At 42.7% G+C, this 15,984-nt stretch overlaps 1 protein-coding gene across 3 annotated transcripts in view; it reads left to right on the forward strand.

Annotated features, from left to right (window-relative positions):
* The window catches only part of LOC140489354 (transcription intermediary factor 1-alpha-like), a 102,353-nt gene that overhangs the window by 82,090 nt on the left and 4,279 nt on the right, over positions 1–15,984 (forward strand). The window contains exons 11-16 of one of the 3 annotated variants that reach the window (XM_072588832.1): positions 175–342; positions 2,941–3,132; positions 4,245–4,317; positions 9,006–9,054; positions 11,373–11,559; positions 15,127–15,464. In XM_072588832.1, coding sequence (XP_072444933.1) covers positions 175–342; positions 2,941–3,132; positions 4,245–4,317; positions 9,006–9,054; positions 11,373–11,559; positions 15,127–15,464 — 1,007 coding nt within the window. The remainder of the gene's footprint in view (positions 1–174; positions 343–2,940; positions 3,133–4,244; positions 4,318–9,005; positions 9,055–11,372; positions 11,560–15,126; positions 15,465–15,984) is intronic. The other 2 variants (XM_072588833.1, XM_072588834.1) reach the window with 2 other exon arrangements.

The raw sequence follows: 15,984 nt of genomic DNA on the forward strand, positions 1-15,984 counted from the left end.
CAATATACTTTCGACTCTGATCCCCAGCATCTGCAGTCCTCACTTTCTCCCAGATACACATCTGCTCCATTCTGCTGCCCTCATCCATCCCCAACTAATTAAAATTTCACAGCTTTACTGAGCTTGTGTCCCATCTGCAATTTGAACATTTACCTTCGGTTTTCTATTCTCTAGACTCAGGTTGGTGTGAATTGCCGTCAGTCTCCAACATCAAACCCTCACTTTGGCAGCAGCCCGGTTTACCAACTCAAGATGTTGGTGGAGCAGGCAACCTCGTATCCCTGTGTCATTCTGCCCCACAGAGACGGTCCAGCCAATGCGCACGATCTTATGCAGAAGCAGGTAATTACCGAGTCAATTAGAAACAAAAGTGTGAGAGTTTAAACAAAAATAGGTGCACGTGCTGACACTAGCTTGTTTAGCTGCAATTCCCATATCTGTTCTCGTTATGGTTTTAGTATGAAAGAGATATGTCCTTTGTTAGTGAGCAGTGTTGCTTTAAAAGTAGAATCTGGGACCCAAGGTTATGTAAAAGGAATGACTGAGTTTTTCTAAGTTATACGTAATATATAATTGCATCTTCATCCTGCCCACAGTCTGGAGGCACAACTTTGTAGCAGACAGTAAAAGTCTTTATTCTCGCACCAATTTAGTACATTTGGTTGTTGTCCAATAACCTAGCCGCACAGTGCACAGTCACTTGTTGAAATGTTGGGTTGGCATGCAGGTGATATACATGCTCTGTGCTTCCCCCATCTTTCAATATCATGCAGTCATTTCCAACCTTCAGCTGTCTATCCGAGCCAAAGTTGGCGAAGGCACATTTCATCTGACATGGCCAGATGTTCTAGTAGGGTTTGTAGATTCACACATTTGGTCAGTCTGATTCCTCCTCCACTTGAGGCTCATCGGGGGCAAGAGAAAACTACAGCATACGATACTCACTTGATACTAATACTGAACCACCTCCAGTGGGTGTGGGTTAAACAAGGAGAGAAGTTAAAAGCATCAGAGAATAGAGCAAAGATAGGGATTACATAAAATTATTCTCGTTCTTCATTTTTACTATAAAAAGAGGGGATTAATAAACTTGGCTGAATCTCAGCTTGCAGTAGTATCTTGATTACTTGACCTTTATCATACTGTACTTTGAAAAAGTCTCTCATTTGTACCATATCTTGCTAGTTGTCAGTCCTGTGGGATAAATATAATAATTTATTTGCTCCTTTGGATACCATTTTCTTTGGTGCACAGTAGTTAGCACTGATGCCTCAGCGCCAGGGTTCAATTCCATCCTCGGGCAACTATCGATGTGAAGTTTGCTCATTTTCCCCGTGTCTGCGTAGGTTTCCTCCCACAGTCCAAAGGGTTGACCATGCTAAATTACCCTTAGTGTCCAGGGCTTTATAGGCTAGATGGATTAGCCATGGGAAATTCTGAGGTATGGAGATAGGGTAGGGGGGCACATCTGGGTGGGAGGCTATTCGAAGGGCGTTGTGGACTCGATGGGCCGAATGGCCTGTTTTCACCCATGTGAATCTATGATTCTATGAATACTTTTGGAGGAAATGATTTGGATAGTTTCATTTCCCAGCTGTCCTGAAGTTTGACCAAGAAGGCAGGCAGGTGGGCTAGGAGAGCTGCTCGTCATCTTTCACTTGGAAAATGAACCGTCTCAGCTTTGTAGGACAAACGGAAAAGGCTGGTGGAACTCGGCAGGCCTGACAGCTTCCACAGAGAGAAGCAGAGTTAACGCTTTGATTCCAGTGATCCTTCATCAGGAAAGGGTAGCAACTTGTTTCTCTGATGGGTTTTGGATATCTGAGGTACCAACTAACTGGCATCGAGGTTGTTTGGGGAAGAACAGAGCTCATTAGCATTACATGAAAAAACCCTGTTGATGCCATTCGGGAAATACAGGTAGTGTTTGAATGGGGATGCATTATTGTCTTGTGATATTGCCAGAATAGTATGGGCTAAGGCTCTCAGGGTGTGATTTCAAATGCAGCCATGGTGGATGGTGAAACGTGAACTCCAGGAGCATCTGGAAATTAAAAGGTAGTCTAATATTGACCATTACACTGTCATCAATTGTCGTAAAAGCCCATCGGTTCACTTACGTCCTTTAGGGAAGGAAATCTGTTGCCGTTTAAAAATAAGAAGTTTCCAAGTTAATCGAGGTATGAGGCAAAAGTTCACAAGGATCAGTTTTTGGAATACTGTTTCTCAAAAGGTGACAATAGCAGAGCCTTTGAATCTTTTTAAGGCAGAGGTAGGTAGATTCCTGGTGATCAACAAGATGAAAGGTTATTGTGGATCACCAGGATTGTGAAGTAATCAGGTCAAGCATGATCTTGTGGAATGGCACAGCAAGCTCAAGCAATTGAGTGATGTCTTCCTGCTCTGAATTCATATGTTTGTGTGAACGTTCATCCTTATCTGGTTTCGCTTTCATCTGACTCCAGACCTAGGCAATTGCTAATGACTCTTAAATGACCTATGAATTGCCTGGCAAACCAGCCAATTGTATCAAACCACGACATAGTTTAAGCATTACGACTTTGGATTCATCTACACCCTAAGCATGGCAACAGTTCAAAAAGGCAGATCACCACCACCTTCTCCAGGGCATTCAGCAATGGGCAATAAATGCTGGTCCAGCCAGCAATATCCATATCTCAGAGATTTAAAAAAAAAGGTAGTATATAGTGATGGGAACCAAGTCAGATGGCATTTGCACTGATTGAAGTCATAACAGAGGGAAGTCAGGTAACATCAGGGGTACAGTCACTCTTGTTATCTCTGGAAAGGGTAATGGAATTGTGTGGTTATGATTTTATCTTGGTTGTTCCTGCATTCACTGTGTAATTCAGGTTATCCCTCTTCTGTAGTGTCTTTCCTTTTGCTTATCTCATTACCAGATGCTGTCTTGTGTTGCAGTATTCCTATCCAGGCCCCTCTCTGGTGCCGCAACAGGTTGATAGAGCTGATAGCTTAATGTACTCTCTGATTCCGACCTCCGATGGAGCCATGTCCTGGCCTGAGTCAGGTGCAGAAGAATTTGTTGAAGGGCAGTCTGCGTATCACACTCCTCGTGGGTTTCCAGAACCAAGGAGGGGTATTCCCTTCAAGGTTAGCGGAAAGCAAGTTGTTCAGGCCTTATGTTTTGTTCCTTTTGTGGAGCCAGTGGCCCTTAATTCCATTTTCAATTCAACCACATCCCTCCATGTTTTTATTTTTGTGAGTAGAAGGGGCATCATGGCGCCATCTACACGTATTTCAGCATCACTGCACCAGTAAACCACAATCCTTCCATTTTTCCTTAATGAGTTAAAGAATTTTAAAGAAGTTTAAAGGCAGTGGCTCCTTTTTCTAGGAGAAGGTATCCAGCTCACTGAGGGGCTGCATTGTCTCCTACTCACTGAGTATAGAGTGGGGCATGAGGGTCTTTGCCATTCATTGACAAAACACAAGAGGCTTTTCAACTTGAGGAAGATGATTTACACTCATTAGAGAAGACATGAGGGAACAGTTGGTGGAAAGAAGGAAGATGAAACAGGGAGGTTTTCACCTCAAGTTGTTTTCTACTCATGGTTTGGGGTGGGTAAAAAGTGGTTTGTGACTTTCTGTGGGGGAGGGGAGGTGTGAGGGATTTTCACCTCTTGTGAGGTGGAGATGAGGGTGGAATCTTGCTCATCATGGAGGGGTCTGTTTTCCTGCTCAGAGCAAGGTTTGGGGCAAAGAGGATTTCTGGATGTTTGTAGTCAAAGGCAAGATTTCCTGCCCCTGGGAGGGTGTAAAATAAGGTTTCCTTGTCACAGTTTGGAATTCCAATTAACAGTCAGTGGTTCCTACCATCTGGGAAAACATTACTGGCCCACCTGACTGGTGGTGATGACTGGAAGGGGAACCAGCTGTTTGGAGCTCACGCTCTAACTAGCATTAGCACTTTTTGTCACAATCTCTGTTGAGAGGCATCTTGTCAGAATGTACTGTCGTGGTGTGAAGTTGAAACATTTGTGCATGCTTCTTCAGATGTGCATGTTCATTCCCTCAGTCTCCTTGTGGACAGCATGAGACACCACCCCTCCCCATCCTCAAACCTTCCTTCCAAATCAAGGCAGCAGCATCCTATCAGTTAGCAAACGACTGTTTGCAGCAGCATCACTGTGTGATGCTTCAGAGGATAGCAGGAGATATCTGTAGAGAAAATGTTATCATTATATTTTCTTCCTTGTTAACAGCTGTCAGATGCCAGTAGCAGTGTGGAACACGAGGGGCAGAGAGATTGCATTGAAGAACTTCAGGAAACTTCAGGTAATTGACCTCAGTGTGAAGAACTCTGAGAGGTGGTGATGTAGTGGTAATGTTGTCAGACTAGTGATCCAGAGGCATTGACAAACATCGGTGCAAATCCCATCATCTGGTGGAATTTAAATTCAATTAATAAAATCTTGGATTAAAATGTAGTCTCAGTGATGGTGCTTTGGAACAATCATCAATTGTTATTAAAAAAAAAATCCATCAGGTTCTGTTAGGGAAGAAAATCTGTTGTCCTTATCAGCTTAGCCTATATATGACTCAAGACCCACAGCAATGTGGTTGATTCTTGACTTGTCCTTTGAAGTAGCCCGAGCAAGTCAGTAAGCTCAGGGTCATTAAGGAAGGGTAGCAACTGCTGGCTTGCCAATGATGTCCACAGCTCGTGAAAGAATCAAGGAAATTAAAGTGTATGTTCTGTGAAGTGAGCACAACATGACTAAAAGCATCCAAGATCATGCAACCATTCAGCTGATGAAAGATGTGTGTGGCAAATCTTGTTAATTTTCATAGAATTTACATTTATAGAACACCATTCTTGCCTTCAGGGCACCTCAAATGCTTTATGGCTAATGGACAGTAAATACTATCATACAGACCCTAATGTGTTTCATAAGGAGTACAAGAAATAGGGGCAGGATTAAGATGTGTGCCTTCAAGTGCCTGCTTTATCATTCATTCAAACTGTGGCTACTCATCTTCCACTTCTCTTCCAAGCCCATATCCTTGGATTTTTTTTGTACCCAAATATTTCTCAATTTTTATTGAGAACATGGTCTACAACTCGCCCTCCATGGCTCTCTGGGAGAGAATTCCAAAGATTCACAGTTCTACTGAATGAAGAAATTTCTCCTTCATTTATTGGGTAACCCCTTGTCCTAAGACTGTGGACCCCAGGTGCTATACCACCAAAACAAAAGTCTCTTCCACTCAATCCTATTGAGCCTTTCAAGAATTTTACTTGTTTCAATGTGATTGCCTCTCAATCTTCTAAATTCCGCGGAATAATGTCTGTTGATGCAGAGGGCCAGTGCAAATATGATGGGCCAGATATGTTCTGTATTGTAATCATTTTATGGTACTCTTTTGACCTTACTCTTAATTTGATCTTACTCTTACTTGCTGTCTCCTCATAGCACAACACTTGTATTTCATGAGCTAATGAACAAGGATCTTTCCATGTCCTTGTGTTTTTGCAGTATTTCTTTAAAAATCTCTTGTTGCTTTCCCTTTTCTACCCAGACTTCATAAAAGTTCAATAAGTGATTGTCTCTAAAAGAGACCTAAGGGGAAACTTTTTCATGCAGAGGGTGGTACATGTATGGAATGAGCTGCCAGAGGAAGTGGTGGAGGCTGGTACAATTGCAACATTTAAGCGGCATTTGGATGGGTATATGAATAGGAAGGGTTTGGAGGGATATGGGCCGGGTGCTGGCAGGTGGGACTAGATTGGGTTGGGATATCTGGTCAGCATGGACAGATTGGACCGAAGGGTCTGTTTCCATGCTGAACATCTCTAGGACTCTATGATTCCTTTCTGCCCTTCATTTGAATCATGAGGTGGCTTTCCACTTAGAACATAGAACATAGAACAGTACAGCACAGAACAGGCCCTTCAGTCCACGATGTTGTGCCGACCATTGATCCTCATGTATGCACCCTAAAATTTCTGTGACCATTTGCATGTCCAGTAGTCTCTTAAATGTCCCCAATGACCCTGCCTCCACAACTGCTGCTGGCAACGTATTCCATGCTCTCATAACTCTGTGTAAAGAACCCGCCTCTGACATCCCCTCTATACTTTCCTCCAACCAGCTTAAAACTATGACCCCTCGTGTTAGTCATTTCTGCCCTGGGAAATAATCTCTGGCTATCGACTCTATCTATGCCTCTCATTATCTTGTATACCTCAATTAGGTCCCCTCTCCTCCTCCTTTTCTCCAGTGAAAAAAGTCTGAGCTCAGTCAACCTCTCTTCATAAGATAAGCCCTCCAGTCCAGGCAGCATCCTGGTAAACCTCCTCTGAACCCCCTCCAAAGCATCCACATCTTTCCTATGATAGGGTGACCAGAACTGGACGTAGTATTCCAAGTGCGGTCTAACCAAAGTTTTATAGAGCTGCAACAAGATCTCACGACTCTTAAACTCAATACCCCTGTTAATGAAAGCCAAAACACCATATGCTTTCTTAACAACCCTGTCCACTTGGGTGCCCATTTTAAGGGATCTATATACCTGCACCCCAAGATCCCTCAGTTCCTCTACACTGCCAAGAATCCTATCCTTAATCCTGTACTCAGCTTTCAAATTTGACCTTCCAAAATGCATCACCTCGCATTTATCCAGGTTGAACTCCATCTGCCACCTCTCAGCCCATCTCTGCATCCTGTCAATGTCCTGCTGCAGCCTACAACAGCCCTCTATACTGTCAACGACACCTCCAACCTTTGTGTCGTCTACAAACTTGCTGACCCATCCTTCAATTCCCTCATCCAAGTCATTAATAAAAATTACAAAGAGTAGAGGCCCAAGGACAGAGCACTGTGGAACACCACTCACCACAGACTTCCAGGAAGAATATTTTCCTTCTACTACCACTTGCTGTCTTCTGTTGGCCTGCCAATTCTGTATCCAGACAGCTAAGTTCCCCTGTATCCCATTCTTCCTGACCTTCTGAATGACCCTACCATGGGGAACCTTATCAAATGCCTTGCTGAAGTCCATATACACCACATCCACAACTCAACCTTCCTCAACTTTTCTAGTCACTTCTTCCCTCTTTTCCTTCTCCTTTTTTGTTCTTTATCCATTCTGATGTTTTTAAGACTCATTGCACTACTTCCTACTCGATCCACCACTTCTTTGTAATCCCAAACTGTAGATCATCTTCGCCCTCATTCTCCCCCAATATCTTCCTCAAAAATAAGCATTCAGCACCCAAGCTTGGCATTGTCGAAATCACTGTAGATCTGTTTCTGTAACCTTCTGTCTGTTCTTCTCAATGTTGGTATTTTGTGCACGGTGTCTTGGGCCTTCTCCAAAACACACTTTAAAATAAATCCCTGAGAGGAAGGCATCACATCCTAGTCTGATGAAATAGAGTTCTGCCCAAGATTTGATGATTGAAAGTTCGTCTTGTTGGGGATTTTGAAAGGAGGTCCATGTCAGCTTTTTAAAATTCTTCATTAATGTACTGTATTCAGTAGTTTCAGGAAAGGAGTACAGCAAGCCAGGAGCACCTCCGAAGCTGTCACTTCACTTCAGTTCTGAAATGTGAGATAAGAGGAGGAGGATGGTATTCAGCTCCTCGTGCCTGTTCTGTCAATCTGTGACCTAACTCCATAAGCCTACCTTTGCCCAATATACACTTTGGCTGGCAAAAAAAAATCAAGTGTTTCCTGATTAGTCTTTGATTCCACTGAGTGGCAGTAGTTTCTCTCTATCTACACTATGTGCTTCCTTAATCTCTTGAAGTCTTGAATCCAATGGTTCTCTGGATGAGCAAATTCAGTTACATAAATTGGAGAAGTTGGGACTGTTTATTTAGGAGGAGGTTGAGAGGTGATTTGACGGAGGTATTCAAAATCATATGAGGGATCTGAACAGAAGGTAAAGAAATACTATTCCACATGCTGGAAGGAGACCAAAGGGCTCAAATTTAACGTGATTGCAACAAAGCAATAGTGTCAAAAGGAGAAACATTTAGCTATAGAATAGCTAGGGTCTGGAATGCACTGCCTGTGAGAAAGGTAGTTTCAACTGGAACATTCAAAAGGGAAACGGGATTATTCTCTGCAAAGGAAGAATGAGCAGGGTTTTAGGGAGAAAGGAAGGGGGATTAACACTTTGTGAATTAAGTGACGCTAAGGGATGGCACAATGGCACTGTGTTTAGCAATGCTGCCTCACAGTGCCAGGGTCCTGGATTCAATTCCAGCCATGGCTGACTAATATGTGGAGTTTGCATGTTCTCCCAGTATCTGCGTGAGTTTCTGGTGGGTGCTCCAGTTTCCTCCCACAGTCCAAAGATGTGCAGGTTAGTTGGGTTAGTCATGGTAAATGCAGGGTTACAAGGATAGGGTGGGTTTGAGTGGGATACTCTTCAGATTTGAGTGACTGGCCTCTATCTGCACTGTAGGGATTCTATAAATTCCTCCTTCAGACAGCTGGTGCAATAAAGACAGGCTGAATGGCCTCTGTTTTTGCTGTTTCGATCCTCTGATTCTGTGGATGCTTAATCTTCAAAGTTTAGGAAATACAAACTTGCGTAGAGGCACAAGAGCAAACCCGTCATCTCCACACTAACTCATTATGGGTACAGGTCGTTTTGGCATAATGCGCATTTCGTTAACACGAATTGGTTCTAAAGTGATTAACGAATTAGGGACCCTGTTTGGATAATCTACAATGATCTTCTATAGAGCAGTTTTCTATTGTGCGATTTTCTGTATCACAAGGTTGCAAAGGAACACAACTGTCACGTTATAGCAGAATGACCTGTACTACTCCCTTAAATATTCCAGTAACTCTTTTCAAAATGTGTTTTCTGGCTTGATACAATTAAGTGCACTTAGTATTGCTACTGAATACCACTTCATGTTATATTCAGTAGTAATGCAAAAATCATTCTGTATTTATTATTTGTGCAATTTATTTGACCAGTTAATTTTGTGTTTAACTGTTCAGAGTTTGGATGCGTACCTTTGCCAAGTACCTTGAAGTGCAACGGTGACAGGTAAGAATTGGTATTTCACAGTGTGTTTTCCTAATAAACCAGTTTATATGGCTAGAATAATGGAAGGATAGAAGTACACACTATATTTTTCAAGAGCACTTAAAGTATTCCAGTTTGAGACTGTAACTCTGAAATTAACTTTCTTCATTTCCTGTATCTCCTTCCAATCTCCACTCACATCCCACAACTGGTCAATCCCTCCAAAAGCTTCCCTTTTTTTTGCACACACAAGGATTTGATTTCCACAGTTGTTGTTCATCTTCTGATAAACTTAGGACAAGCAGCTATTTTTTATCCGTGAACCTGCAAGTTTGGAATTAATTGAGCTTTCATCGCAGCCATGAACCTGCAGGTTCAGTTTTAGTCGGGTCTTTGTCACAGCTGAGTGTCCTCTTGGCCATCTCTGGTCTTTGCATAATGTGCTTTCTTGATCAGACTGCAGGCATACATCAAAATCTGAAGAAAAGACACTTGGCACAGCCTTGTTGCTTCCCGAGATTAGTCCTGTTAATTCATCATAGCGCCAGCCCTGGAATTGAACTTTGGAGTTTCTGCTATGTGTGGTGTTAATTTCATATTGTACTGCATGTAACTACCTATCTCTTGCTCTTTCCGCATTATTCCCTTTTCCTGACCAGTAAGCACCTTTTCCTGGCACTGGGAAATAATTTGTGTCACTCCTCTCACTCCTTTAAATTAGATTAGATTACTTACAGTGTGGAAACAGGCCCTTCGGCCCAACAAGTCCACACCACCCTGCGTGTGGTGTGGATTTGTGTGGTGTGGACTGATTGCATGATTTTAATGTCAGGTTGACTATGATCCCTAAGCAGTGACACAAACTTGTCACTCACCCATACCCCTACACTTACCCCTTACCTAACACTATGGGCAATTTAGCATGGCCAGTTCACCTGACCCGCACATCTTTGGACTGTGGGAGGAACCGGAGCACCCTGAGGAAACCCACACAGACACGGGGAGAACGTGCAAACTCCACACAGTCAGTCGCCTGAGGCGGGAAATGAACCCGGGTCTCTGGGCGCTGTGAGGCAGCAGTGCTAACCACTGTGCCGCCCACATGCTGCCCCTCTACTCATGCTGCCCCTCAAATGTGATGCATTTTGGTTTGAAGGTCAATTTCACAGCAGTGTGCAGTAACACTTCAGTCTGGGTTCACAGTGCACTGCACAGCTTTCACCATTACAGATCGCTATCAGAGATTGAAGAAGTATTCAAGTTTGTGTCACTGCTTAGGGATCATAGTCAACCTGACATTAAAATCATGCAATCAGTCTGAAAAGCCATTTGACAGGAGGAACTGTCTGATTGCTTCAGTAAGACTTTCTGGGTTGGAAGGATCTACACTCTCATGTGTCAAATCTAACGTGGGAGTATTAATTAGAGACAGTGAGATCAAGATGGAAATTACCTCAAGCCACTGCAATAAGTCCCTTTGGTGAGGGCAGAACTGTATCATTGAGACTCATTATCCCCCAGAATCAGGGTGAATTTATTCTGAGTCTATGCTGTCTGGCCCTCGACTCCTCCATGAGGGGAAACATCCTCTCAGCATTTACTCTGTAGAGCACGTAAGAATCCTGTATGTTTCAATAACATCACCTCTCATTCTTCTGAAAGGCAGTGAGTGGAGTCCCAAACTATTTAGGTTTTGCTCATAAGACAGTCCCTTCATTCTAGGGATCATTTTGCTGAATCTTCTCTGAACTGCCTCCAATTAAGTAATCTTTCCTTCAATAAATAGACCAATATTGCTCACAGTACTCCAGATGTGGTCTCACCAGTACCTTGTACAGTTGCAGTAAGACTTTCCTACTCTTTACATTCCACCCCCTTGAAATGAGGACCAACGTTCCATTATCCTTCCTGGTCGAAGTGGATTTGTTGGGCTGAATGGCCTGTTTCCACACTGTAGGGCGTCTATGATTACCTGCTGCACTTGTGTACTAGCTTTGTGTTTTGTACGCAAGCTCCCCCCAAGTCCTTTGTGTTGCAGCTTTCTGCAGTTTATCTCCATTGAAATATATTCTGTTATTTTGTTCTCCCTTCAAAAAAGAAAAGCTTTGCATTCTCCCACATTATACTTTATTTGCCCGACTTTTGCTAACTTACTTGACCTAATATCTCTCTGTGAACTGTTTGTATCCCTCTCACAACTTGCCATATTTTTGTGTCATCTGCAAATTTGGCTACAGTACATTCACTTCACCTCAACTATGCAGCTTCAACTTCTGACTGTTTTAACTGTTTGATTTCTGGTATTGTATAAAGATGAATGCTTTTCTTTCTGATTATAGTTCCAACTCCAGTGTTGAATCCAAGCTGAGGGCGAAGGTTCCATATGTGCGGTTAGAACGCTTGCAGATTGATCTGTCCACTGACACAGAGCTTCCAACCTTCAAATTGCTACCTGGCAGTGGCCAGGATGAATTCAGCCTGATCATCATCGAAGGAGATGGTTTGCCTTTGAATCCATCCTTCAGGGTATATATGGGCTTGTTCTTTGACTCAAAATTGGCAGAATTTGTAATCCAACAATTGTATTCCCATAAATGAATTCCACGTGTTTATCTGAAAATATTATGGGTGACATTAATACAAACGTAAATAGGAGTAGGCCATTCAATCCTTTGAGCCCACACAGCTATTCAATGAGATCAAATCATGAGAGGGCTAATAGCAGGTGTCTTTTCCCTAGGATGGGTGATTTTTAAGAGTAGGGGGCATATTTTTAAGGTGAGAGGAGAAAGATTTAAAAAAGACATGAAAGGCAATTATTTAAATGCAGAGGATGCTTCATGTGCAGAGCGAAATTGTGAGGAAGTGGTGAATACGGGCACAGTGACAGCATTTAAAAGATACTTGATTAAGTACACCACTTGGAAAAGTCCGGAGGGATATGGGCCAGGAGCAGGCAGTTGGGACTAGTTTTGTTTGTGATTATGTTCGGCACGGACCAGTTGGACCGAAGGGTCTATCTTCGTGCTGTATGACTCTGGCTGAAGTTTTATTTCAATACCACTTTCCTGCACTATTGCCTAAGTATTTTTAAAATGGAGAAATGTATTGATCTCAGCCTTAACCAAATTCATCCACTGAGCTCCACCATCATCTTGGACAGAGAGATTTAAAAAATGTCAACCTTCTTGGCAAACAAATTCCTCTTTATCTCTGTCCACAATGATCAGCCCTGATCCTGAGACTGTCTCCTCCACGCTGCCTCCCCCCAAAATCAGGGAAAGTATCCTTTCTGTATCCACCCCTTTGAGCCTGTACAAATTTTGTGTATTTGAAAGCGATCACCTTGTTTTACTAAACTCCAGATTATAGACTCCTTTTGAAACTGCTTCCACTGCTCCCTCAGGCAGTGCTTTCCAGAACAATTTTCAGTATTTTTTTAAAAAGCCTCCTTGTCTCCCCTCATGCTGTTTTGCCAACTGGATTTAAATCTGGTTACTCACTCTCCCACCAGTGGGAGCAGATTTCTTATGCCTACGTTGTCAAAATCTTTAATTATTTTGAATACCTCTATTAAATCTCAGCAATTTTCTTCCTGCATTCAATTCTGTCATCACTCTGCCACTTATTAACTCAATCAAGTTAGTGGATAATTCATTTTAAGTTCACAAATAGAAACGTCAGTATCAGACAGTTCTTTTGTTGAAAAGGTTTGGTTTAAAACAATAAAAGGAAATTGTTTCAGAATAGATTTGAAGAGTTTGAACCCAGCACATATTTAGTGGGCTGAGTGGTCTGTAATTGTTATGATTGTGTGCTGTGTGTGTTTTTTCAGCTGTGGATATTGCCTCCTCTGTGAGAACCTTTCTCCACAGCAAACAGTTTGTTTGCATCAACTAGCACTTCCTTTCCATTTTTGAGATCACTTCAAAGTCTCTTGTTGCAAAGCAAATGCTGTCGCTCTTGAAATTCACAAAGAATACCTTGCCCTCTGCGACCCTGTTCCTCACTCTCATAAATCCATGTATGAGGTGGCCTTGGAGAGTAACTGTGATCTGATTGAAGACAGTCTGTTGACATGTTCATAAAACTGAATCTGCTGGTGCTGATTCAGGTCAGTGAAGAACAAAATACCTCGCCTGTAATTAAGAAGTGTAAACTGAATCTTCATAGACCTTGCAGCCTAAAGAGGAATGCTGTTGCACTGTTCCTTGGCACTTGCTGGGAGTGGAAAACTGGAGGCTTAAAGCGTACTTGTGCAGCATGTATTCCCAGTATGCCAAGGATATGCACAGCGGTTTCATTTCTCTTAGTTATAACAATAATAGAAGTAACTCATTAACATATTGTGAATAAACTCATTATAAATTCTGCTCATTACAAAACAGAGTATTCTCAAATTATGATATTCTACTTTTAAGAAACCTGGAGAGTTTAATTAAGTCTTTTGGGATGTCATATTATTTCTGCTAATTAAAGTGTGTGAATGAGATTATAAAAGAGATTTTCTCCTCTTCAATAAAATACGCATCGAATGTTTTACTCAGTGGATGATGAATTCATTCAGTTCTTGAATTCATTCTTGTGGCGTGGGTGCCACACCATTATTTATTATCCAAGTTTAGTTACTTTGCGAAAGTGGTGATGAAGTTAGCAATAAGCACCCTGAAATGTGAAGCTTATCCTACTTTCTGTGCTGCTGCTGTCGCTGCCTAACCTGCTGAACGTTTCCAGAATATCCTGCTTTTATTGTGAAAGGAGAGAGCTGAGATTGTAGTACAATGTGTAATGAACTTGGGAAGATGCCAACTTCAGTTGCCAACTTTTATCTTAGCCGGGGTTACTGCACTGACCTCCATCATTTTGGGCCAACGAGGAGGAAAATCAAGTAGGTTCTCATTTCTGATTGGTAACCCACTCCAAAGTGCTCATCTGAATACCAGTGGAAGATAGAATGGTATGCAGCGGTAACACCTGCTGTTCACAGCCTACACTCCACTATCTAAGCCAATTCACAACTGTTGAATTGTGCCTAATGCTCTTGGACATAAATCCCAATGCTTTACATATTTTGGTGGGATAAACCACTTCTTCCAGTTTTGCTGTGTGGTGCTGTGTGGCTGAAAGAGCTGACTTCTGTATCACCTTGCTGTGTGCCATCAGCAGAAGTAGTTGTATGGTGTGCTCCACCATGTCATGCCTGAGGGGAAGAGTAGGTGAAGTGAAACCGAAAAAGGAATTGCTAGACAGTAAGGCTAATGGCAACTGGTTTGGTCTCGACTGAAGTGTGGAATCCAGTTCTAGGCAACCTTTGGAAAAACTTGATGATAATGTTTTCAGGAATGAGTTAGAGTATTCGAGGCTGCTTTCCTTGATGTGAAGTTTCCAAGGGGATTGATAGAGTTGTTCAAAATCATGGGTATTGGCACAGTAGATCGGACAAAGCTTTTCCCATTAATGGACAAGTCCGAAATGAGAGAGCACAGATTTAAAGTAAAAGTTAAAAGAACCAATAGTGACATGAGAAGAAACGTTTCCTAGCAGTGAACGGTTCGCTTCTGGAATGAGCTGTCTAAGAGTGAAGCAGGAGCAGGTTGAGTTGAGAGGAAATTAGGTTATTATCTGAAACAGAAGAATATACAGGGTTTTGGGGAAAAGGTGAGATGGAATGGTACTGGGTATTCTCTTCAGAAAGCCTCTGCAGACAGTGGGTGAAATGGCCTCCCTCTGTGCTCTAGCAACTCTGTGATTCCATAAAGACAATGCAAGATTAATAATTAGGAACATCCTCTTAAATCTGCATTTTAGATTAGATTATGACTGATATTGTCCATTTACCCATCTTGGCTTTGTTCCCTTTATTACTCTTGTCTAACAAAAAAATCTCTTTCTTGGGTTTGAAATTTCCAATTGAGTCTCCTCCGACCCAAAATCATCATGATTTTTGGGAGAGTGATCCAGATTTCACAACGATTTGTCTTTGCTCTAATTTTAAATTTACCCACTCCCAAGCCCAACACCTCTCACCAACTCCCTCCCTATTTTAAGCTACAACTCCCAGCACAGGAAATAATAACTGTCTCTAACCTGCAGACACCAACTCTGGAGAGCACACTGACCCCACCGAACTCAGCCTCTCCTGCGTCAGAAACAGACATTGAGTTTGTGTTCAGCGAGAGGACAGAGGTAGGAACCAAGCGCTCCCACCAGCACCACCCCCTCAGCCCCACGCCTTCCCCCAGTGAGAAGTCACCCGGGAGCATTCCAGACCTCAAGGCATCCCCGCTGTGCAGCGTCAGTGAGAAGGGTGAAGAGTCTGATGAGGTCGTCTGTGTCGTTTGTGGGAAAGGAGGCGAGCTACCATGTTGTCGTCGCTGTCTGAAGGTGTTTCACATTGATTGCCATGTTCCTGCTTTGTCCAGTGTGCCAAGGTGAGTGCCAACATGGGTGAGGTTAAAATCATACTGTATTTGGAAAGCTGCTTTGTCAGTCCAGTTAGGTGCAGCAGTGTAGACCATGTCACCTTCCATGGCTGCCACATTTTCTCTTTAGCCCGTTGTCATCCTAAGGAGTGATGCACTTGAGCACTTTGCAGAAAAATCCTGGAGAAATTGTTTTGGACTGAAAGCTATGGCTGGTTTTCTTTCTCCCTGTAGTGATCCAACTTGTAACTCCTGCCAATTTGGAACACACCATGACCTGGAGAATCCACTCTGTTGTAGTGCTGATCTCTGCAACTGTAACGATTCCCATTTGTGGACTGCTGAATTGTCCTGCGTAGCAGTCATACCTTGCAGTTGATCTTTGTACAGAGGCAAATCAGTCATCCAGTACTCTGTGTTACTGAGCTGCAACCTGAAGCTGGCACACTTGTTTTATTAATGAGGTTCCTTGGCCAAGCAACAAAGGAAGCTGTATGAGCCTTAGGCTATGGTTGGATTTTGCAGACTT

This window comes from Chiloscyllium punctatum, chromosome 18 (assembly GCF_047496795.1).
Source record: "Chiloscyllium punctatum isolate Juve2018m chromosome 18, sChiPun1.3, whole genome shotgun sequence".
Lineage (NCBI taxonomy): Eukaryota > Metazoa > Chordata > Chondrichthyes > Orectolobiformes > Hemiscylliidae > Chiloscyllium > Chiloscyllium punctatum.